This window comes from Nylanderia fulva, unplaced genomic scaffold (genome assembly GCF_048542155.1).
Source record: "Nylanderia fulva isolate GAGA-0341 unplaced genomic scaffold, ASM4854215v1 Scaffold19, whole genome shotgun sequence".
NCBI classification, from domain to species: Eukaryota; Metazoa; Arthropoda; class Insecta; order Hymenoptera; family Formicidae; genus Nylanderia; species Nylanderia fulva.
In genome coordinates this window covers 1,259,975-1,287,067 of record NW_028190161.1, presented here as the reverse complement: position 1 = coordinate 1,287,067, position 27,093 = coordinate 1,259,975, and the positions used below count along the sequence as shown (strand labels likewise).

The window sequence follows — 27,093 nt, the reverse complement described above, 5'->3', positions numbered from 1 at the left end:
ATTTCTTATATACAGAAGCACAAAAAGCACTGCTATTCGGTAGTATTTGATTTCACATAATTTTTTCGAGATAAAATTTAAAGACTCAATGCACTTCGCGCCGAATGAACTCCACCATCGGCGAAAAACGGCGAATTCGACGAAGTTATTTTTACCGTAAGGTAAAGAGGGTTTCTACCCTGAGATATCACTTTAAATCATGCGCGCATATTTAAATTTCGATAAAATTAATTAAAGAATTTCTCGTACAATACCTAATTATCGTAGCGAGAGAGCGAGAACGCGTCTTGATGCTTGCGACTTTGAATAAGACTTTGACTTCTGAGGGTGCGTTCAGAAATTCAACTCGTTGAGTTTCTCTCTGCTAATGATTTTATCGATCAAATCTGCGTACGAAATGATAGATTTCGTCGCGAGATGGCGCACGAGCTGAACTTCCAACCTCCAATCTATTTCCGGCTGTGAAAATATGGCACGGCGATAATAACATACAAAGTCGATTTCGTCACGGATTTATGCAGAATTTTGTTGACGATCGAGGATACAGATTCTACAAACTGTCCTGCATGTACGTTTGACGCGCGTTCTTTTGCCGCGTTGGAGGACTGCGATCGGTGACGAAGCGACCTAAATATGACCAGCGATTTATTACCCTCCTGACACTTTGAGCAACGCCAGATAAAAGGTATGAATGGATATGGAAAATCGGTTTCGAGGTTGGTCCCTCTCGATCCAATGCTTCGTTGTTACCTGTCATTCTTTCCGAACAGCTGATCGCGGTCTCGATTTTCTGTCGAATATGTCATCGGATCCGAGCTCGCGGTTCTTTCACGTGTGTCCTCTCGCATCGCGAGGATTACGTCACTTTGCTACGTGGTCAACTAAGTCGAGGAGAATCAGTTTGGATATACTGTAATAGTTATCTGTTTTCGATGCACGAGGATCTTGAATCTTGCGTTTCTCGATTTCAGCTGTTACGATCATAGATTTATACTTCGGAATAATATAATTTCACGATAGCTTACAATGATAATCTAAAATCTAAGGACTTACAGTTTTGTATTTAGATTGTCAATATTTACAATTATTTGAGTTGAGTTTAACAAAGCTGATGTGTCTAACGGGGGGTTTATATTAAACTACATATATATCATTTTATATTCCTTTTTTCACTATGTAATTTTTCTCTTCTCACAATATGTAATATGCTTCACAATATCACTTTGACTTTATTTCGGAAAATTTAAAATAAATGCACAAACATATCAAAACACTCAAACATTTTTATATTTCATTATTCTTTTTTCATAATTATAGGAATTATTAATATATAGTAACACACATTTTTCTTTATTTTTTAATATTATTGACACTTTTATTGTTAACACTCTTAAAGTAAAAGCTGCATAGTATTTGTTGTGCTTATACTGAGTATTTGCATAGAAATGATGAGGGATATGGAATGTTTAGTCTGCATTGGGATTTAATGCAATTAGTTTACCCCAGTCTAGGTTCTATCCAATTAGATATAAAAAATGAGAGCAGTATGTGATACTGTGTTTTGCTATATTAGACAAATTTTCACTGCCATTGACTTTAACAGTTGTCCATCATTAAAGTGTATTCACAGTTAATTTATAAAATAAATAATGCACTGGTTTGTGTTGTTTCTATTTGTACAGTGCATAATGTCAAGTGCATCGGAGGAACCATCGGATGCGATGGAAGGTAGCTTTCCTGAGGCTGCCGTACATACAAAAGAAACATGTGAACAGAATAAGAATCAACTGGAGTCCTTCAAAGAAATTATGATGAGGAACCAACAAAGTTTAAAAAAGAAAGAAGAAGAAGTCCAGGTAATATAAACTATGAAAGTAGTGTATTTTATAAGTCTCATCTTTTGAAATATAAATTTATAGAATTGATTTTATATAAGTGTATATATATATATTTTTTTTTTTTATTTTTATATTTAAAAGGAATATGCACGAAGATTATCAAAGATCAAATCCAGAGCCAAATTGTCACGTCGTAGTAAAGAAGGAGCTTCATCATCTAAAGACACAGTGCATTCGCATAAGACTGAATTTGCAGCAAAGGATACAGCAGATGATACAATTGATGACATAAGTCAAGCAAAAACCCCAAAAGCAAAATCTTCTTTACTTCAACGAAAATTGGCAGAAAATAGGAAGGCATTCGAGCAACGTAGTAAGGAATTGACGGAAACAAAACGAGTAATGGAGGAAAAAGTGGAAGCTATTAGGCAACAATTAGATGAAACAGATTTAGCAGCGGAAATACACAAAGATCAATTGGCTGTCACACCAATTAGACCTCTTGTGATTACTTCAGATGTAAGTTTTGTAATAATTCTTTCAACATATATTTTTTATTTTTAAATAATTTATAATTATTAGTCTATAACAAAAAGAAGAATTATCACTATTTTGGAAAATACTTTTTAAAAATAATTTAATAAAAGTATGATAAAATTTACACTTTCATGTTTTAATTTAAGGTGATGACACCAGTTCAAATTCAGGACATTCAAGAAAAAGAGAACAAGATTATGGATCCAAATAGCAAAATTGTCAAATTGGAAGCTACCATACTAGATCTTCAAGAAAATTTAAAGGAAAAGGACTCTGTGATTGATTCCAAAACGAAGGCGGTGACTCTTATGTCCGCGGATCTCTCTAGGAAGGGTAAAACGACATTGGACACTCTCGAAGATACGAAAGACGAAATGCGAACGATGCAGGAAAATTTTATCCTGATAGAAACTTCGTTGAAAAATAAGAATGTCAGTTTGTTGAAACAATTGCAAGAAAGAGATAGCAAAATATCAGAATTGGAACATACAATCAATAGGTAATATATTTCATAATATAATACATACATTTTATGCATTATAGAATTAAATAACTAATATAAATGTAGGCGTATCTTTTACACTTAACTGTAGCCGTATCTTTTATACTATATCGAATATTGAATCGATCAATTAATTATTGATTATTAAAATGTAGGAATGCAGGAGAAGGCCGGATGAATTTAGTTGAATCAGGAAAAGAAGTCAGGTTCGGAAGATATATATATATGTTTATTGCGAGTCGAAAACGTCTTCGCTGTCCAAGTCCCGTTTCTATTCTATCTTTCTTCCTGTCGCCTCGATATTAAAGATCTTCTGCCGGTTCGTGAGAGAATGCGTGCTTGTGTCTCGATAAAACGCTCCGAAGATGATGTTCTCAACAATGATCTGTCTCGATTCCCAAAAAGTCGGCATATTTATACCCGGTGTTAAAACTTTCCCTACCCGAAACATCGGACCAATCAGAATTACCTTCGTTCATCGCGCAGAACTGTGTTTTCGGTTTTCTCGACAAACAAAGGATCGCTCAGAACGCTTTCAATAATAAATATTACAAATAAATAAGTACCCGGCACGAGGTCGACAAACAAAACACGTAAATCAGCTAATCTCATCGTCGGTTAACGTCTTTATAAAAAAATGCCTACATAAAGAAACATTTAAATTTAAATATATTAAATATTTATTTCCAAATTAAATGAAGAAATTTTGATGTTTGAATAATAGAAATTTAAATGTTTTTATATATTTTTTTAAAGAGCGTTAATATTATAATTTTCAATGTTTTTATATTATTAAACAAAATTATAAAAATAAATAAAATATTGTATAATTTTTTGTTTATAATACAATTAATGATACAATTTAATTACATACACTGTAAAAAAATATGTAATATATTACACAAAAATATGTAAAATTACATAAATAATAAGTGTAAAATTACACGATAAATAATAGAAATGTTTACCTTTTCATTATTTATCATGTAATTTTACATTTATTATTTATGTAATTTTACATATTTTTAATGTAATTTTACATATCTTTTTTACAGTGTATATTAACATACATTTATATATATAAAATACTTAATTTTTATATTATCTTATATCTTAAGATTTATGTCTTAATATATAATGATATCTTTCAATTTAGAGTTATTTTAAAACATTTCAGATTTTTCGAATGATTTATTTTTTTTATACTATTTAGATTTGAAGAGCGGTTTAAAGAACAGAAAATAGCTGAAACAGTAAGTGCGGATTTCTCGCGCTCCACTATGGATACTTTAGCGGAGACTAAAGATGCGATGAAGTCGATGCAGGAAAATTTCGTTCTCATTGAATCCTCATTGAAATTGAAAAACGATAATCTTCTTCAGCAATTAGGGGAATACGAAGTGAAATTGGGGGAAGCCAAAGAAAGAATTTTTCAGTTAGAATCGGGCGCCGGTATAGTGACTACACCAGCAGTTGAGGATCTACAATTTAAAATAGAGAAATTAGAGCAGAATAATCGGCAGCTTCTCGATGAAAAGTACGAGATGCAAAAAAATGTTGCCGAGTTGCAGGCTAAGATTATTTCTAGCAAATCGACTCAAAGTAATGGTGCAATCATTGAGAAAGATAATAGAATAGCGGAACTTGAAAATTTGATAGAAGAACTTAAACAATCGAACGAATTGCTGAAAGAAGAATCGAAGACCGAGTTGCAAAAACAAGTAACTGAATTGTCATCCAGAAATGAAGAATATTCCAACAAGATTATAGATTTAGAGAAGCAAGTACATACATTGGAAACAGAGAAGAATGATATAGCATCAAAATTGTCAGCCGAGCAAACGACATCTAAAGATGATATAGTAATAAAGTTGACAAAGGAATTGGAAGATTTAAATAAAGGTATGATCAAATTAAAGGCCCAACACAGAAGTAAAGTGAAAAATCTGCAAAAACAACTGGAGGACTTCAAAATGGTGAGACTTTGTTACAATATTTCTATTTTCTATTTTGTAAAATATCACATAAAGATAAGAAAAAAATTATTAATATAATTATTAAAGATGATAAAAATGATTAATATTTAATTATTGAATAACAAGTTTTATGTCTATTATTTTTTATATATTTTTATAGATTTTATTTTATATATATTTTCTATAGAATAACTTTATTGAATATTAATAGAAATTATAATGGTTTCGTTTTTTTCTATGTGGATTATATATATTAATGAACTAGGATACATGCTTCTGCAGATTTTTATATTTACGAAAATAGGAATATATGCGTTGTATACAGGTATCCGATACGAATGCGGAACTTGTTAGATTGGGCAATCAAGTGGCATTATTGGAGGAGGAGAAAGGTAACCTTCAGCTGAGTCTGGTAGACTTTGACGAGCTTAAAGGTAGGAACCAGGACAAATCGTTCTATCGCCGACGTTTCCGTTGTCCTAGTTATATTATCGGATTTCCAATGCGATCTGTGTTAATATTTTTTTTATCGAGACAGCCTATTTTCCACAGCCCTATTTCCTTTATGAAAATCATTTATCCTGATCGCTGTAATTACGTGTACATGTCTTTTGCAACAAAATAATGTGCGAATAAGCTGTAATGATAATTCATATCAATTTTATATTATTATGAAAAAAATCGCGTGATTCGCGAGTATAAACATATGAAATATCACCAATTTTATTCGCAAATACTTAAAAATTTTATCTGGAAAATTTGGAAAATATTTTTTAAGGCTGATTTCTGGTGATGGAATCTTTTCTCTCGGCTAGTAGTTTTGTATGTTGCAATTATTGAACCGTTCACGGAGAATACTAATTAATGAAATTTTCTTGTGAATATTTATTGACAATTAAACATAACACATGGTACCTACTTTACTTGTCAAAGTTTGCTGCATATTTATCCATAGAAATAGATTTATTTTTAGTATTTATCACACTTACATTTTCTTATTATTTTTACAAATAATAATCGATTAATTTGCATGAATTGCAAAATTATACTAAGTTCTTTTCTTCGGCTTGTTTGGAATTGCAATTGCAATATCTGCTTTTTATGAAATTAACAAAAGTTGAAAATACTTGCGCATATAATTAATTTTTGATCGTATATTGATGCTAACAATTAAATTTACAATAAATTAAATAAATTTTGGCTTTTCAAAGTGTTTGAAATTTTCAATGAATAGATAGAAAGAATATTTTTTAAATAAATGTTCCTATGTAAAAAAAATACATGCCATTAGTAGATTTATTGATTTTTAACAAATATAGAAAAGATATAATTTTTAAATAAAATGTGTACATTAATATGTACATATACCATATATATATATATATATATATATATATATATATATATATATATATATATACACATCCACTGCATATATGGGCATAATATTATTATACAATTATATATATAATTGTATAATAATATTATACCTATATATGCAGTGGATGTGTGTATAAAGAAATATTAGTATTTAATCTATTTGCTTTCTTTTTGAAGAAATATTGTTATGCTATTCATATTTTTGCAATTTCTAAGATTAATGTGAGCCAGGATGTTTAAACGTAATTGATATATATTGCTCCAAGAATAATCTTTTGAAACAATTTGTATAATGGGATAATTAACAAATTAATAGATTGTATAAAGAAAGAAATTTATCTTTTTTATCTTTGAAAAATTTGCTATGAGCACTTAATAACTGCTTGTTTTACGTTTTCTATAAATACGAAACTGAAATTGCATGTAATGTTATCGGCAAATTGTACGATCTGCACAGCCTCGGCAGGAGATTGGCAAGAACGTGTTGCTGACCTGGAAAGTAAGGTTTCATCTCAGACAAAAGAAATACAGATGCATATTGATGCAATCGCCACCTTAGAGAATCAAAAGTTAGATTTAATGCAAGGTAATTTGTTATATCAAATAGTCTATGTGGAATAAGATACATTTTTATATAGGCAGATATTAAATAATTTTTTAATATCGAGTTTTGTGTTATATTTTGTTAGAACTATAGATTATGATCTATTCTGCTTTTTTTCATGGTATGTCTATTATTCTGTTTCTCTCTCCGTAACGATGTTATTGATTAGAATACTTCTAAAATTCTACACGTATAATATTATTTATCAAGTATTAAGAAATAGTAGAATATTTATACTTCAGCAAAGGAAAAATTACGTATCTTTTTTTCAGAACTTCACACAGTGAAGCAGGAAGTTTTGGCATTGGAAGCTGAAAACGCAGAGTCGGAGAATCTCAGAGTGACTGCAGAAATGAAAGTTGTTGAACTGGAGGAACAATTGGAAGCTGCACACAAAGAACAGAGTGAAAATAAATTCGAATCCGCATCCGAGTCTGAATACCATGAACTTCTGAAGAAGCTCGACGCTCTGACACAGGAAAATTCAGAATTATACAGTAAATTAAACAAAATGGAGGAAAAGGGCGCTTCGGATACCGGTTCGACAGAGTCCTTCGAAGCCATTCAAGTGAATGATAGAAATGATCTTTTGAAAAAGATCGAGGATTTAGAACAGAAGAATAATGAATTGACGCTCAAGTTGACGAAGTTGGAAGAGAAAGACGGCTCGCATGCTGGCTCGACAGAGTCCTTCGAAACCATAAACGATGGAGATCGCAGTGAATTATTGAAGAAGATCGAACAGTTGACCCAGGAAAATAGTGATTTAACTATGAAGTTGAGCAGAATCGAAGAGAAAGGCTCGTCCGATACGGGTTCCACTGAATCCTTCGAACGTATTCCAGAGCATGACAGCGTGACAAAAATTGAACTGCTTACTCAGGAGAACAACGAGCTCGTTATTAAACTTACGAAGCTGGAAGAACAGTTAAGTCAAATAGAGTGCGGTGCTCAGTTAAGTGTCCCTAAGGTTGATAGTAGTTTAGAGACACTTAAAGATGGCAGCTCGGGATTGCAAGTTGAGACGCTCACGCAGGAAAATGACAACTTAATGGCAAATATTGCTAAGCTGAAGACGCAAGTAGGAGATCTCGCGGAAGAAAATAACAGGCTGCAGGATCGTATAGAAACATTGACAATGGAGAATACTGAATTAGTTATAAATCGCACAAAATTAGAGGAACATCTTGAAGCGCAAATGTCTCAAATGTCAATTCAGATAATAGAATATACCGATCAAATAAAAATTTTAATGGATAGACAGCAGGTTCTTGAAAAGGAGTTGACACAGTTGCGAGAAGCTTCAGTAGAGCAGTCAGTTAACATAACATCATGCGAGACTGATGATGCAAAGTCTAAAATTGTGACACTGGAGAAGGACAATGCGCAAATGATAATGACCATTACACAACTCGAAGAACATATCAATAATCAGAAGGAAGAATTGAGTAAAATTACTAAAGAGAAAGAAGAATTGAATCTAAAGTTGGAACACATGACTTGTGATGATTTTGCTAGGGAAAGATTGGAACTCATCGATAAATTGGAGAATTTGTATCGAGAGAAGGAGAGTGTAGTTCATGAGAGGCAGGAACTGCACGAACAAATTAGCACTCTCTTACAGAAATCATCTGACGAAATGTCAGAGATGCGAAAGACGCAGGAAGCCGGTTGTGAGGAATCCCAAACTGTAATTGTAGCATCTTTAGAGAGAGAACTTGAAAATAGCAAAATATTAATCGCGGAGTATAAAAATCAGGTGGAAGAGATGAATATGAAACTGCAAAGCATGGAGGCGGAGTTGCAGAAAAAAGCCAAACAATTGCTCGATTACGAGGCGTCGGATGAAAGAGTGGAGAGTTTGCAACACGAATTGAGGGACATGTCTATTACCGCAGAGGAATGGAAATTCAAGTACGATGATATGCAAGTAAAGATGCAAGCCATAGAGCAAAATAAGATCTCCATAGAGGAAGCTTTTAAAACGTTGGAGAATGATAATAAAGAATTGTTAGAAGCGATAAAGGAAAAAGATGCAGCAACTTTTACTTTACAAGAACAATTTCAAGCTACTATAAATTCGCTCGAAACAAGATTGCAAGATGAAATGGCGAATATAACTGTAAAAGAAGATGAAATCATGGTCTTGAAAACAGAGATTGAGAAGAAAGAACAAGAATTGCATATTAAATACGCTCAATTGCAAAATGGAATGATTACTATAGATAGTTTGCAAGACGAGTTGAATAATTATTCGATCAAGTTTAAAGAAAATGAAGCTACTTTATCGTCATCATTGGGAGAGATCGTAAGACTCAATGATATAATAAAGCAGAAAGAAGAAGATGTTGATACTTTGACAAATAATATTAGCAAAATTACTGAAGCATTAGAACACTCTAAATCTTTAGAAGAATTCAATGAAATATTAGAGAGTTTGCGAAATAAAGAAACAAATTATATCGAGTTACAGGACAAGCACGAAGAAGTCTTAAGAGAAAACAATGAGTTATTGCAAAAGATTGAAGACATGTCGAAGGATAATGAAAATATTAAAAATGAATTAATTAAGAAAGAAGAGGAAATTAATAGTTTGCTTGTAGATAAAAAGAATTTGGATGCACAAATTGAAGAAATTAAGAACGATAAGACTGAAACTGAAAAGCGACTTTGGGAATTGGACAAGATTTTAAACAATCAAACTATGTATGCTGAAAACATACAATCGGAACTGTCGAATGAATACAAGCAGATGGAGCTGCTTAGAATCAAACATAGGGAGGAAATGGAAATGATGAAAACAAAATTAGAAGAGATTATGGAAGAATTAATCGAAAAAATAAAGGAAAATGAGGCTATGAAAGCTGAGTTAGAGAAAACGAATGAATTACTTGAGAAAAGTGTCACGGAAGAGATGAAGACTATCTTGGAGGGCAAAATCACGGATTTGGAAGAGAAGCTTTCAGAATCGGAGAATAAGCTTCAGATGCAATCTGAAAAGATGAAGAAGATCGTGGCGACTTTCAATAAAAAGAAAATTGCATGTCAAGAACTTGAAGCACGAGTTGCTGAGTTGGAGGAGAAGTGGTCGACGGAAAAAGACGAGAAAGAAGTTAAGAACAAACAGATACAGGAGGTAGAGATTTCCATGCGGGAGAAGGACAACAAGATCGCCGACCTGGAAGAGAAATTGCTGCAGACGAAGAACGATACTGCGGAGGCTCTCGCGAATTCCGAAAAAATCGCAAAAGAATTGGCCAGTTTGAAGGAAAAGATGGCAGTGCTGATGGAACACAACACGGAAATGGGTGATGAAATTGAGAAGCAACGCGCGGAGATAGAACGCATCTCTCTTGAAATGGGAACGGAGAAAGCGGCAAAGGAGAATATCACTTCAGAATATGAACTCTACAAACAAACTACGAGCAAGGAAAACGAGCAAAAACAGGCAATTATGGATGTTATAAAAGAAGAGGCACGAGAACTGAGTGTGCGTATGCAAGTGATGGAGACCGAATACGTGGCACAGCTTGCCACGATAAAGAATTTGCAGGCGGAGAACGGCCTCCTGTCGTCAAAACAAGCGCAGATCGATGAGAAACTGGAAAACGCTGAGAAAGAATCTGAAGATCGTCGTTTGCTGATCGAGCAGTTGCAAAAGGAGATCGCGACTATGACTATGGTAGCTGCGCAATCTACGGAACAGGATGTAAGAGAGGATGACACGGAGAGGCAGCACTGCGACCATTCCGAACAATGTCAAAATTATGTAAAAGCGTTAGAGGCACGTTTACAGGAGCGTCAAGCAGAGATTGAAAATTTAAATAACGAGTTGGCTAATTCATATGGCAATATCGTGTTACTTCATGATCAGTCTCAGAGGTACAACGATATGATGATGCAGGAGCGTATGAACGCTTAGGAGCATTTTAACCAATCACTTATGGAAACGAATACGTTGCAACAAGAAATCGACGCCTTGAGAACGGAAAGATCCATGAGCGAGCAGAAAATGTCGGACTTGGAATCTGAATTGGAAGAATATAAACGTAGGAACGAAGAAGACAAAATTGAAACTGCGGAAACAGCTGAGACTTCTGTCATCGAGAGCCAACAACTGAAGCAAGATACTTTACAATCAACGGATGCTGCAAAGAACCTTGATACAATTTTGGATGCCGAGAAGGAAATAGAGCGATTGCAGAGTTTATTAAACGAGAAAGAGAATCAATGTTTGGAGCAAATGAAAGAAATTAATCTTTTACTAAAGAATATAGAAGAAGGGAAGTTGCATATCCAAGACTTACAGACTCAATTTGAGAATTCGCAAGGCGAGTTGAAGAGAGTAGAACATCTTCTTTCTGAGAAAGATGCGCAGCTGGAATCATTAAATACGGAATTGAACAAAGTGACGTCTCAATTAAGCGAACACAAAGTTTTGCAGGAACAGTATCGTATCACTCAAGAGGAATTGGAAAGATTACAGCAACTTGTAGTCGAGAAGAATGTGCAGGCAGATTCATTGATTGCAGAATTGAATGCCGTAAATCAACAGATGACTATGCAGTCGCAGCAATATGCGGATATAGAAAATAATCTGCGAACAGAGATCTCGCTCAAGGATGTTGAAGTAGTTGCGATAAGAGAAGAATTGGCTTTCACGAAAGAGACTGTGCAAACATTAATAACGGAACGAGATCAACAAAATCACACCTTGGAAACGTATAAATTTCAGATTGATAATCTGACGGCAGAAGCGAAGAACGTCAACGATAACGATTCGATACGAGAAACGTCTACGAGTTGGCGTAACCTGCAGATTGAACTGGAGAACGCTTTACGAGAGAGGGATCAGGCGCAAGCGCTCATCGCGAATCTCAGACAAGCTTTAGACGATTCACAACAGAGCCTTCAGGAATTGAGAATGCATAAAGACAGTTTGTCGGTTCAGCAAGAATCGGGACAAGTTCTTACAGCTATCAAAGAACCGATTATTCAACAAGAATCCGTACAAACTGCAGAAGCTCCTATTGAAAAAGAAGCACAGGATACTCAGTTAGATATCGGTTTAGGCTGGGATCAAGGGTCTGAACCGCTTGTCGATGAGGAAGCTTGGGGTTGGAATACGGAGGACGCTCAATTAATTAACGAGCCCAGTGTGATTCCATTAATTCCGAGCGTCGAGACGCAATTACGCGTGCAGGTAGAAGACTTGCAAGACAGAATAAAAAATCTGGAAATGCAGAATGCTAAGATCGCTGAAGAGAATAAAATGGTACAGATAAAGAGTGCTAAACTGGTGAAGAAGTTGAAGGAGTATAAGGCGCAGGTGGAGAGCTTGCAACAACAATTAAAGATGCAAAAGCAGACTGACAGCTTTTTCGACCTGGATACGGCAATCGAAGAGGAACTGAAAACGCAGATCACCAATTTGGAGAAAGCTCTTAACGAAATTAAAGAGGAGAAGAAAAATATTATCGCTGACAAAGAGGCTTTATTGAAACGACTCGATGTAATAACGTCGGCTAATGAAAGATACATGGAAATGAAGGAACGACAGGATATGGAAGTTGAGGTATTACGTATTCAGAATAAGGAACTGAGTAATAAAGTGCAATCCTTAGAGTGGCAGTTACAGGAAAATACAACTGAAGATCAGATTGATCCGTCACAGGAAACCGATCAATCTGTCGCGTATAATCAGACTCAGAAAAAATCGGTGAAATCTGTCGACAACTTCGAAGAGATGTCGAAAAAGTATAAGGAGGAAATAGACGATTTGAAGGACGAATTGGAAGCGCTCGCAGCGGAAAACGAACAGTTGCAGCACTTTTTAGAAGAGCAAAAAGCGGCGATAACAAATTTAGAATCGAAGAATATTGATGATAACTCTGGAGAATTTCGAGAAAAACTGGATGCGTTGAATAAAGAAAATACGGCACTTCAAAGCGCTTTAACCAAGAGCAAAGAAGAGTACGACATGCTGAGGAAGCAGTATGAACAAAGTTTAATAGATGCGAATGATCAAGTGACAGCGATGCGACAAAACAGCGATTTCCTCAAAGCTGAATTTATGGAGAAAATAGACAAATTGGAAGCGGAGATTAATAATTTACAGACGAATAATTTGCAAGTTTTGGAAGAGAAGGACATTTTGGAAGGCAAGATCAGTGCTTTAATGAATTCTGAGGAAAAACTTTCGATCGTCAATACATCCTTAATGGAGGTCACGGAGTTGCTTAACATCAGGGTTCAAGAAGTCGCTGATCTGAAGCAAGAACTTCAAGTCCAGTATGTGGAAAAACAACAGGCTGAAGCGACGTTACAGTCGGAGATAGAAAATTTGACGAAAGAATTGGATGAGAGGAAACGCGAATTGGGAGCCTTGAAGGAAGCATTTACCAACAAAGAGCACGAGCTGATACAACAAAGAAGCGTAGAAACTGTGAATACTATCATTAGTGAAGCTACTCAAGAATTAGTGCAGAAGCATGCAATAGAGATCGAGGAAAAAGATAAGGAACTGCGCGATTTAATGGAAAAGTTGACGGCGATGCAAACGATAATCGACGAATACACCTTGAAATTGCAAGATAACGAGGCCAAGTTGGAGACGCAACAACAACAGATCATATATTTGAAGGAGGATCTGACAGAACGAAATTCAATAATCGGAGCTACTCAAGCCGACGCAAATTTGTTAAATGAAAAATTGCGAGAGAAGCAACAGGAGTTGATACAATATGAGGAGGAGAAAACTAAACTCACGAAAAAATTGGAAGACTACTTGGCGGACATCCAACATCTGCAGATTCAATTGAACGCCTCAGAGACAAGCGCGATCGATTTGCAAGAGTGCAATTCGCACATTCACAATTTGCGTCAAGAGATTCAAGTTTTAAGATCGGAGAAAGAATCGATCTTGTTGCAGTACGATCAAGAGATGAAGGCGTATCAGACTCGTCTGGAGAACGATAAAGAGCAGATCGATGCTCTGAAGCAGGATTTGCGAGAGAAGACCAAGCAGTTGCACTACGTGAATACACAATTGTGTACTAAGGAGAACGATTTGGAAGGAATCAAAGCCATGATGAATGAGAGAGATTCTTTGTTGGAGATCGTGAGTCAGGAATTAAATGAAAAGCGAGCCGAATTGGAGAGACTGCGCGACGAGCAGTCGCAGAATTCTCAGGTCGAAGGTCTTCCTGCTTCTAAGAGAGGCAACGATGATAATGCGGAGCTGCAAAAGACTGTAGACGAGCTGAGGGCGCAGATTGAAAGAAAACATGAAGAACTGGAACATTTGAAGTATGTTTTGAGCGAACAAACGTATCCCGCGATCATTCAGGAATTGCAAGATAACATTAATTGCCTGTATAACGAGAAGACTACATTGGAAGCTTCCTTGCAAGCGGCTATGCAGACTTTGACGGAGAAGCAGGAGCAAGTCCATGTTTTGACGCAGCGCGTTAACGAGCAGGAGCATATTTCCAAGGAGGAAGCCGGTTCGCTTTCTAAAGACCGAAGATCCGCGCATGATCAGGAGGAGATCGTCAGGTTGCAGAACGAGTTGCACAGGAAGGAACAAGAAATCAACGAACTCAGGTACGTTATAGCCGAGAAGGACTCACAATTGTCTCTGCAAGCCAGTATGGAGCCGCAGTCGGACGATTTTGAACTACGTGAAAACATGCAGAGATTAACGGGAGAATTATATGGCAAGGAGCAGGAAGTGCGAACGTTAAAGTCGACTGTCGTGGAGCTGCAAGAGAAGATCTTGCATCTTAAAGAATTCGAGAGGCTCTCCGAGGAGAGTAGAAATGCCGTTGAGAGGCTGGTTTCGGAGAAGGAGCAGATCCGCATCGAGGCCGAGGAGTTCCTGAAGAACGAGCTGCGAAAGAAAGAATCTGAGATCGGTGAAATAAAGTTGAGGTTGTCGGAGGAAAATCAAACGTTACTAGCTGAACTGCAATTGAAGGGCAGCGATATCGAGAATCTTAAGATGCAATTGGAACAGTTGCGGATAACTGCGGATGATCGGAGTGTTAAGCTGTCGCAAAAGGAGGCTGCACTGATGCATTCGATCGACGACCTGGCGGAAAAGGAGAGAAGATTGGTCGAGCTGAGCATCACCAAAGATGCTGAGTTTCACAACTTGAAGATGCAGATTCTCGAGAAGGAGGCGCGTATAAAGGAACTCTTGGCGTTATCCGCTGAAGAGGAGAGGCAATTGGACGAGCTGAGGCACACATTGGCAACCAGGGAGACGGAGATGGACAAGCTGAAGAAATTGTTAGAGGAGAAGGTGTCCGAGTATGAACTGATACAGCACGCCTTGAAGAAAGACGTGTCCGTCGTCGAGGCTGCGACGCCGAAGAGTTCGGAGACCATCGAAATGGCCGACAACAAGGAGAGTACTTCCAACGAGTTGGATCTCGCATTGTACATGCTTCATCAGAGAGACGTTAGGTGCGAAGAATTGACTCTCGAACTGATGCAATTGCTCGAAGAGCGCGATACGTTGCAGCTGCGACTGTCCAATGCAATTCGAATAAACGAGGAAATGAGGAGGATAGGTAGCGCTGAAGCGAGCCCAATGAAAGATTTATCATCGGCCTCCCAAGCGGCGATTGAACCCCTCGTAGAACAACCTTCGCCTTCGAAATCCGAAGGACCAGTCGAGATCGCGAAAGAAGCTATCGATATCCCGATCGAGGACAAGGAAGCTCTTGCATTGAAGTACGTAAAATTTCATAATTACAATTTTTGTATAATCCACTTCTTGTAATCAATTTGCAGAAAAAGATCCGAGTATATTCGTGTCTTACGTTTAATGCTAAGCATAGTTTCTGTAATTTAGTTCATCTAATATAAATAATTTTGATGCTATCGATGATTATATTTAATGCTAAAAGTTGACGCGAGTATTTCTTAGCATATAGTATATTTGAAAAAAAAAATTAAATTTATTTTTGGGCGAGGTAGACAATTTTTTATAGTTAAAAGTCGAGGCTTTTCGTTTGGGATTAATCAAAGTTTTCTTCTTCCTAGTCGCTGCTATGTTAGTCCATTGGCGCGAACAATGATGATGATCTCGCCTTAGAGCATACAAATTTTAATTAAGATCATTGCGTAAAGTCGGAAGTTTCATTATTTTGTCGACCAGTAGAAATCGAATGTTTCTTCGTAGATTGCCTATCCTGCAAAGTTCAAGTAATGTTGAAGAATGAAAAATAATTTTGTCCTTCAACAGGATGACGTTCAAATATCTCGCTCACCGCATATCTTAATTCGCTTGCGGCTTGATATAAGCTAGATTCTCCCTTTAGATTGTCGCAGTTGCATTCGGTCAGTCACGCCAAGGACGTACGATTAAAGGACGAACGGGAGTTAAGGCATACGCAACAAATGTCCTTGTTAGCGCACAGAGATGTTTTAAGTACATTGCCACCTGAAGCAGCCGCAAGACTGGTCAACGCTAATTACACGCTCTGTAGGTATTCCTTGATGAGTATATAATAGTTAGTAAATATTTTTATCAAATATATAAAACTACGTATCAGTACAAATTATATTGATTTAATATTTTGTTCACAGCTCGAGATGTTCAGAGTCAGTCGAGTGTGCTTTTGAATTGGTTGTGGGGCAAAAGGTAAATTATATATAAATATGCTATAAAATATATTTTATAGTTTATTAGTTTTATTCTTTTTTTTTTATATAAAACCATGATAACGATTTATTAATTCTATTATTTTTCAATTTTATATACATATAGCATTATAATTTCACAGAATTTTAATAATTTTATATATAAAATTTTCATTGTTAAATATATTATATATATTGTGTGTGTGTATATATATATATATATATATATATATATATATATATATATATATATATATAAATAAAATATCGATATGTGATATGTGATTTTAGCACGCCGAAGGTGGTGCACATGTGATGAACGAATAGCGGAAGTCAAACGGCCATCGTTTTTGCCTTCTGAAGACATTCCTGCCAAGTGCCAACTGCCAAGACTTATTTCTGCAGTTAACTAATGTATAACGGAGCGATCTATGTATTTTTCAGACAGACATCGTTTAATTATATGCTAATGATTATGAGGAATTATTTTGCAAAAGTATTGCTTGACAAAATATTGTCAAGAAAGAAATATTTTTCAAATTATAGAATATACAGAATGTAGAAGTAGGTAGATAGTGTTCTTTCTCGGAAAAATCGCTCCTCTTCGAGAAAGAAAAAAATGTATAAGGAGCAAACTTACATGTATTATAATATTGTACAGCCGAGATGCGTGGGATATACGATGGAATCTAAAATATTTAGACGATATTTTCTGTTCTTTTTTATGCGACGACTAATTATTTATAGCAATGCGTGCATGCAATGCGATATACATATATGTGTTAAAATTATGTTGAATATTTTTCTTTGCGTTTTTCTTGGATGTGTGTATCTCTATCGAAAAATTTTATTTTGTCAATTTGTTCTTGTTAATATTTAATAATTATGTATTTTCTTTGTGTGAATTATCTATGATTGTCTTTCGGCTTATTAATGCAATTATGATAGTACTATTATTATAATCATATGTCGAATGGAAGTTAGACGAATCATAGATAATGCAGACGTCATTCGTGATAATTGTAAATTATTCAATTATTCTATTTCAATAAAATTTTGTACAGAGAAGAAAAATGTCAATAAATAAATAAAATATGAGAAATTATTTGAAGAATTATGAATTCCAAAGTGTAACACAGTTTTTTGTTGCACCTGCTATGTATCCTTAAAATTGCATAAATATTATTCTGTGATGAAATTATAAATTTACACTATGCAAGTGCATATTCTTAGACTGAGAGAGAGAGAGAGAGAGAACAGGTGATTATTTGTATGTACAGGGTGTTTTCGATACATACACATCATTATGTCGGGTTGCCTATCTGCTTACCGACAGGGGCATGCTTTATGAGAAAGGAAGTCGACTTTATTGTTTTATATATACAGTAAACACTTGTGAAATTGGGTAATACGGATAAAATATAATTTAATAATATAGATAAAATAACATAGATAAAATTTATTAATCAAATTTTACTAAAATTTTTTTATAAACTATTTTTTAATTTATCTTTAATATAATTTTTATGTATAAATATAATAAGTCACATAATAAATTTATATTAAATATAATAAGTCAAATTATATATTTATTATATGATTTATATTTATAGATTATATATATTACATGACTTATTATATTTACTAAAAAATTATTATATGACTTATAAATATTATATTTATCGATATAATTTATTATTATATTTATAGATATTATATTTATAGATAACATATATACAGATAATTTATTATATGACTTATTATATTTATAGATAAAAATTATGTTAATGATAAATTAAAAAATATTTTTTAATAAAAGTTTAGTAAAATTTTATTATTAAATTTTACTTATGTTATTTTATCTATATTATCCAATTTCACAAGTGTTTACTGTATATATAGAATGATGAAGTCGACTTTTTTTTGTCAAAAAGTATGCCCCTGTCGGTAAGCTGATAGGCAACCCGACATAATGATGTGTATGTATCGGAAACATCTTGTACATCTGTACATCTATGCATATAATCTATAATTTATAGTAAAAATATTTATATTGTCGGGATTATATATGTGTGTGTGTGTATATAATTTTATTTAATCTAACCAAATATAACAAGCAAAGTTTTATTATTCTTTGATAATAAAATCTGAAAAATTGCGACGCATGCATGTAAAAATTATTATTGCAATTAATGCATAAAAAACATATTAATTAATTATGCAATGCATAAAAATTCAATATTTAAATATTTTTACAATAAACAAAATGCTCGAAATACGGCCACCCTCATATATTCGTGAATTCGAGTTTTTATGTTTAAATATATATTTAGTAGCAGCCTACGATCAAAATTATGCTATATAAAACTATAGAACACGTCCAAAATTATAAAATTTTATTGTTCAAATTTAAAAAATGTGAAATGATGTGTTAACTTTCAATCCAAGTTAGCAAGTTGAACCATGAAAATTTATAGTTTTCAACTAGCTCTATAATTCACTAGCATAATTTTGACCATACATTATGTTACTAATTACAAATTATTCTTAAAAAAACAGAAAATATCGAATATAGGAATGATATGCGTTATTCAACAGCACTCTCGATTTTGAAATAATCCTATATGAAAAAAGTCATTTGTGCCGAAAAGTGTGCATTTAGTATATATAATAAGCATACTGTTAACAGAAAATTAACATATAAAATTTTCTAACAGATATACACACGTTGCTATCATTACGTTAACATTAATTGTTAACATCTATTTAATTTTAATGCCAACATTTTATATTTATTAACAATCAGAGTGCATTTTTCATATTTTATATTTATCGATATCTTCGCACGAGCTAGGCTATTATATTAATTTAACAAAAATTAATTTTGAAATAATGTACAAAACATAATTATGTCTTTTCTTTTCTTGCTAAAATATATTATCACAGGATATAACATTTTTTCTTTTCCGGTATTTTGACATGCACATACAATGTACATAATTACTTTGACTAAATACTATATATAGTTTGTTAATTGCAGAAAACTACGCAGTTTTTCTTGAATATTATTTATAACATATCACGTACGAATACAATATATGCGTAATTATAATGATAATAAAGTAAGAGCATCACGTACGTGTCATACTTAAACACATTTTTCGGGTTATTTCCGGGTAATCTAAACAATGTCATTTATATAGATTCTGTCATTTACATAGACTTTGTGCCATTAATATCTGTGATCTTTTAACGAAACGTTAATCATTTTTCGTGGTAATTGATCGATGACAATGAAAAAATCACACCTAAAGTTGCGGTGAGTCATTGCTTTATGCTTGTAATTTATTTCTTTTTTTTGAAACGCAGAGATAGCATAATATTTATTAGGTACAACTAATAAGGAAGCAACTAATTTTCTTCTTAGTCATTAATACATATATATATATATATATATATATATATATATATATATATAATTTTCATAGGTTTGATAAGTGCAAACGGCATCATGTCACTAACAGGCTTGAGTGCGTTTTTGCTCCTAGTGAGCTGTTCGTCTGCTGAAATTCATAATAAGGGATGGTGGAACAATACTGTCTTCTATCAAGTATATCCGAGAAGTTTATATGATACGAATGCCGATGGCGTAGGTGATTTGAAAGGTAAGCATGTATCAATTATTATTTTTTAATATGTGTTTTATAAGACAAGAAAAAATAAAAAATTATTACATATATAAATATATATATATGTATATAATGTTACAACTTTGAAATTGATTAATTATTGTATAATTTAGATTTAATTAATCTAACTGAGTATATATATACGTGTATTATTAAAAAACATCAATGTATGAATAATGTACGCAAACTATATGAACATATGCAAAATTTTCACTTTTTCTTTTTTAATATTATCAGGAATAACTTCAAAGTTGCACTATTTCGTGGAAACTGGCATTGACGCAATATGGTTGTCGCCCATATATACAAGTCCTATGGTCGATTTTGGATATGATATATCGAATTTTACGGAGATCGATCCAACTTTTGGCACATTGGACGATTTCAAGACTCTCATAGCGGAAGCTAAAAAACTTGGTCTAAAAGTATGGCAGTTTGCCTACACATCAAAATCATTACATAAAACTAGATTGATTTTTTAAGCAGTTATTTCATAATATCATTATTATAGGTAGTCCTCGATCTTGTACCTAATCATACATCTGACAAGCACCCATGGTTCCAAAAAGCTCTTGCAGGAGATGAGAAATATAAGAATTATTACATGTGGGCAGATGGTAAAGATAAGGACGACAAAACGCCGCCTAATAATTGGATCAGTGTGTTTAGCGATTCCGCGTGGACTTACGTTGGTTCACAAAAACAATGGTATCTTCATCAATTCGATTATAGACAACCTGATTTGAATTTCTCCAATCCTGAAGTAAGAGAGGAATTGCTAGTAAGTTACAAAGAAAAATTCAGTTTTTTCCTAAAATGTTGGTATATACGTTGGATTTTCAGAAATAAAGACTTTTATCAAAGTACATGATTTTTTAATATTCCATCTGAAAATTCAAAGTACAATATATATATATATATATATATAGTCACATTAATTTTATTTGTAAGAAGGATAAAAAAAGACTCTATCGCGTTTTTATAATTTATCAATATTATATTAATTATTAGTATAATTAAATAATAATTGTGATCATTTCTGTTAATTCGACGTTTAATATATTCTTTAACTTAAATGAGATATCATATAATCTTCTTCAAAATATGCAACATGATAAAATAAATTATAACATAATTTATTAGCGCATTAATATTTTATATATTAATTTATTATTTAATTTCTTCCGTTACCATTTTTGTTTACATTAGAAACTCATAATTTAATCTAGATGAATCTCTTAAACAGTTTTTTTCAAATAAAAGTTTCAATAAAAATTTATAATTGTAAATTAAATTCAAAATTTAAAGCTGTGTAAGAAAATATAAATTTTATATAATTGGAAAGATATACATATAAAGAAAAACGAATAAAGAAACATCTTACACGTTACAGCAGTTTAAGCTTACTCTTGCATTTTCCTAATAATTTTTTTTAATCGGTTATAGGAAGTATTGAAATTCTGGCTGGATTTGGGTACAGACGGATTCCGCATCGATTCCGCTGCGTTTATTTATGAGGATAAAGGATTGCGAGATGAGCCCAGAAGTTACGCGGCTGGTGCCACATCGCGAGATTATACATATTTGGATCATATTTACACTCTTGATCAACTCCCTAGTTATGAGCTCTGCAAAAGTTGGAAAGAATACGTAGATAATTATTCTGATCAGCGTAATCAGACTCAGAAAGTGAATAAACCAATATTTTGTTTTCAAATCTATATTTTATGCTTTATTGATTTATAAAATTATAATATATTTTTTCTCATCTCTCTAGATAATGGTGATAGAAGCATATACCAGTTTTCCACACACCATGGAATATTATAACTATAGTGTGTTGCCTTTCAATTTCATGTTTATAACAAATGTGACCGTTAATTCGTCCGCGCAAGTTTTTAAAGACGAAATGGACCTTTGGATGAATTCAATGCCAAAAGATGGAATTGCTAATTGGGTGGTATGTATTTACATGAATTCATCGTTTATTATTATTTTAATGAGAAAGACTTTACTTGTTATTTTTAATAAAATTTACTAAACTCTGAATTGTTCTAACTTAATTGCAATGTAAAGAAAAAATTTTATAATTCTCATTTGAATACTATATATATGTATTGCACTAAAGTTTTAAAAATAAATATTTTATTTTATTAAAATTTAAAGAACATAATAGAATTTACTGATAATAAGTATGCATATATAGTTATCAATTTTTATCGCTTTCAAAACGTCACACGTTTTTAAAAATTGTTCTAATTGTAAATAAACTCCAAGTTGCAAATTGTTGCTATTTTTTCATATAATAACACTGAAATTATCAGATAAAAAACTTATAATATATATATATAAGTAAAAATTAATAAAACATGAAAAGTAGGCCAAATATACGAGCCGAAATAATTTAGATGTAAGAATAATTAAAAATTATTTATTCATAATATAAATGTAGACGTTTTGACCTTACTAGGTCTTTATCAATACAATCAACCGCAAGTATACAATTATAAAATATAATAAAGAAATTTAAGACATCTAAGAATAATTGTTTCAACCATTGTAATTAAATCGAATGATAATCAAAGTTTCGTCTTTACATAGCTTGCGAGATTATGTTTAAATTTCTTTATTATATTTTATAATTTTATACTTGCGGTTGATTGTATTGATAAAGACCTAATAAGGTCGAAACGTCTACATTTATATTATGAATAAATAATTTTTAATTATTCTTACATCTAAATTATTTCGACTCGTATATTTGGCCTACTTTTCATGTTTTATTAATTTTAAATTTTACACGAGCGTTGATTTGTATTTTTATTATATATAAGTAAGTTACAAAAGTTCAATTTTTTTCTAAAGTTTAATGTTGCATTTCCAAGAGAAGACTTTTATTAAAATATTTAGTCTCGTATTTTAATTTTATATAATATTAAACATCTTAGATTTGTTATCATCACAGTTTAAAAAAATAAAAAAAATTTACAAAGTATATACAAAAAAGAAATATATTTGTAGTTTTTAATTTTCTAGACAAAATTGAAATGTAACATATGTATATGTGTAAACTTGTTTATAGCTGGGAAATCATGACAATTCGCGCGTAGCCTCTCGTTATCCCGACAGATTGGACCAAATGACTATGTTGTCCATGATTTTACCGGGCATGGCAGTGACTTATAATGGTGATGAAATTGGTATGGTCGATAAGAGGGATATATCCTGGGCGGATACGCAGGATCCTGAGGCGTGTAATGCAGGCAAAGAACATTATGCCGCTGTGTCTCGCGATCCAGAACGAACACCATTCCAATGGGACGACACGAAGAACGCAGGTAAAATATGAATTTTTATTTTATTTAATTAACAACAATATATTATTAAATCTAATCGATTTATGATGGCAGGTTTTAGTACGGCGAATTCGACGTGGCTTCCGGTGAATAAAAACTATAAAACGCTCAACTTGAAGAACGAGATAATGACTTATCATGAATCACATTACAAGATCTATAAAACCTTAGCCGATCTGCATCGCAAAGAGCCAGCATTAACCAAAGGACATTATAAATCGTTTACGACGAACAATGGTGCAGTCCTGGGTGTGATCCGAAATGTTGGTAACCTGCATAACCGTCGTACCGTGTTGTTTTTGGCTAACTTTGACAATAACCACTCTCACCGTGTCGATCTGTCAATATTGCACCAAGAACTTCCACGAGACATGAAAGTTCAGGTTGCCAGCTTGGGTTCTGGTATACGCAGAGGGTACGATTTTTAAAACACTTTTTTAACATTGTTTACGTAAATATATATACTTATATTTCTGCATAATTATAAATGTTAAAGAATAATTATAACAGTAAGATTTTTTATTCAGCGATAAAAATGATTTATGAGAAACGTTCAGCACCACTTGTAATTTTATTAACAAATTTTTAATCAAATTTATAATTAAAAAAACTCATTTGATAAATTCCCCATTAAAAATCTATAATTATACAGAGAAATATTTGAATATTTTTAAAAGTGTTTAATAGACACCAATTTTTTTAATAGCATTATATATTATTAATTTATACTGTAAAATATAATTATTTATACAATTTATAAAAAATATATTCTAGTTTTTTCAAAGAACATTATATAAACATTATTATAAGTATATATTGTTCAATGATGTTGATAGGTTCTCTGTGTAGATATATATTTCATTTTTATATATTTTGCAGAAAACTCGTTCATGGCCGAATAATTTTACCGAAGAAAGCCGCTGTAGTGGTTACATCTTTGAACATCAAGTTACATTAAAGCGCTGCCTTCACCGTACCTTTATTTTATTATATTTAATGTTTAATGCACTTATGCCTTATTATGCACTTATGCACTTATAGATTGTAATGTTTTCTGCAATAAAAGATATTAAATAACACTTTAATTAAACTGTCACTTTCTTAAAAGTATCCTGACAAAAATGTAATATATATTTAAATATCTATAATTTTATATAATTGTTTGTGTATATATTATATTATATATATGTATATATGTATATATATATATATATATATATATATTTTATCAAGGTTATTTAACACTATAATCACGTTGAGCTCATCCCGTCCAGTCCCAATTTTAAATAATTAAATGCAAAATTTAAATTGCTCAAAAACAATAAACTTTATAGTTTTATTGAAAACCAAAGTCTTTTATTTTTTGAATATAAAAAATTTTTATTTGATAAAAATAATTATATTACTATAATAATAACTATATTACTTAAGGTTCAAATTTTAATAAAACATTCAAATATATGAATATTTATGTAAAATTATAGCAATATTTAGCGACAATACAATAATATCGTGTTTTCTATTATTTTTGATATTCATATTTATTTATTTTTATCAGTAATAGAAAATTTTGTTTTAATAACATTTCATAATTTTTTTTTGTATTTTTAGTGAACATTTCTCTGTCAAAAACATATTTTTTTTGATAATTTTTATAAAAATTTTCAAAAATAATAAAATCAAGATGTTCTAAATAAATATCTATAGATATTATAAAAGTATCAAGAATCTTGCAAGAATCTTACAAGAATCAAGAATCAAGACAAGAAATTGACTGTCGAGATCAAGACAGAATTAGTCTTGATTGAAAAAAATCAAGACAAGACAAGTATATCCGATTCTTGTCTTAAATCCATCATTACAAAATTCAAAGAGGTTGAAATTTTTTTATAATTTCGCAGTTCTGTTTAGAGTACTGTGTGCATCCCAACGAAATCTATCGAAAAGTATTAAAGGCCCGAAGCTGTGAAATAAAAGATAAAAAAGTTAGACCACTTTAATTATTTGCTCCAGAAATTATCAAATTTCTGAGAGGTTGAAATTTTTTTCCGAATTTTGCAGTTTTGTTTAGAGTTCCGTTTGTACCTCAACGAGTTTTATAGATAAGTATTAAGGCCCGAAGCTGTGAAATAAGAGATAAAAAAATCGTGGCTTCTTTTATTTATATTCTCCAGTAATTTTCAAAATTCAAAGGGGTTGAAATTATTTCTAATTTCGCAGTTTTGTTTAGAGTACTGTTTGGACTCCATCGAATTTTATAGATAAGTATTAAGGCCCGAAGCTGTGAAATAAGAGATAAAAAAATCGTGGCCTCTTTTAATTATATTCTTCAGTAATTTTCAAAATTCAAAGGGGTTGAAATTTTTTTCCGAATTTTGCAGTTCTGTTTAGAGTTCCGCTTGCACCTCAACGAGTTTTATAGATAAGTATTAAGGCCCAAAGTTTTGATATAAGAGATAAAAAAGTTTTTAGGAAACTATCTAAAAAATTTGTAAATTATAGTTAAAGGTCGGCAGGAGATCCGGTCATCACCGTAGTATAAGCAAAAGAATTGAATATTTTTTAATTATTTTAATTATCGTGTGGGAAAGTTTAGGAAAACTATTTTAACATTTAGGAAATAATAGTTTTTTGTTAATAACAAAATATTACTAACCGTCAAGTTAGCAGATAGTTATAACATTTAACATTAATTATAAAAAGAATCGATTAGAAATCAGTTGAGGACAACATATTTATTGTCATTTTTTATTTAATAAAACGGATATTGTCTCGTTTCGCCGCATGTCGTTATAGTGATGAGTCGGAATTTTTTTTTTTTTTTTTTTTTTTTTTTACGTCAGTAATGTGCTCAACACATACTTTTCACCTTGGGGGAGGCCGATTAAAATAATAATGCATGTACATAATAGAAATTCAATAAATTAAAATTATATACATAATGGAAATTTGGGAATTAAAATTATAATGTATATAATATAGAAATTCGAGAATTAAAATTATGTACATAATAGAAATTCGACGAATTAAATTTATTTACATAATAGAAATTCTGCGAATTAAAATTATGTATATAATAGAAATTCGGCGAATTAAAATTGTGTACATAATAGAAATTCGGCGAATTAAAATTATGGTCATAGCATCAAACAACCGTCATTGAAGATTAACAATTTGACAGTTGTAAAATGAACAATAGAAATGACATCAAAGGAGCGCGCTTGTGTTGTCTAGTTATAGTAGATATCTCAAAAACTATTCGACTTACACAACGTTCCAATTTGTTATACAAGTAAAGTAGTACGGCATTTTTATTTATTATCATTTTTATAAAAAGTCATGCTATGTTTTCGCACTATTTTCTCCTCTCATAACGATAATTCTCTCTCATTAGCCACCGAGATGGGGTACACATCTTGATTAATTGTAAGTAGGAATAAAGTTATTTTTATATTAGAGTAGTAAATGAAATGGTCTGGTTCGTGAAGTGGGATCCCGAGTCCAAAATAACATTAATATATATATATATATATATAATAAAGAAGAATAAATGATATTTT

The 27,093-nt window shown here is 32.1% G+C and overlaps 2 protein-coding genes across 2 annotated transcripts; both read left to right on the top strand.

Moving 5' to 3' along the window:
- Positions 1 to 424: 424 nt before the first annotated feature.
- LOC114936125 (uncharacterized) lies at positions 425 to 17,593 on the top strand. Its single transcript, XM_085481690.1, is given in 11 exon segments — positions 425 to 685; positions 771 to 1,856; positions 1,980 to 2,357; positions 2,522 to 2,874; positions 4,091 to 4,853; positions 5,179 to 5,287; positions 6,691 to 6,819; positions 7,110 to 15,576; positions 16,167 to 16,330; positions 16,435 to 16,489; positions 16,780 to 17,593. Coding segments are annotated over 10 exon segments (10,650 nt in total). The 5' UTR covers positions 425 to 685; positions 771 to 1,649; the 3' UTR covers positions 16,805 to 17,593.
- A 2,369-nt stretch (positions 17,594 to 19,962) lies between these two features.
- LOC146723512 (maltase 1-like) lies at positions 19,963 to 24,623 on the top strand. Its single transcript, XM_085481689.1, has 8 exons — positions 19,963 to 20,153; positions 20,415 to 20,602; positions 20,689 to 20,958; positions 21,624 to 21,866; positions 21,955 to 22,137; positions 23,260 to 23,515; positions 23,588 to 23,948; positions 24,413 to 24,623. The coding sequence occupies exons 1-8, from the start codon at positions 20,000 to 20,002 to the stop codon at positions 24,489 to 24,491; spliced, it is 1,734 nt and encodes a 577-aa protein (XP_085337815.1). The 5' UTR covers positions 19,963 to 19,999; the 3' UTR covers positions 24,492 to 24,623.
- Positions 24,624 to 27,093: the final 2,470 nt, after the last annotated feature.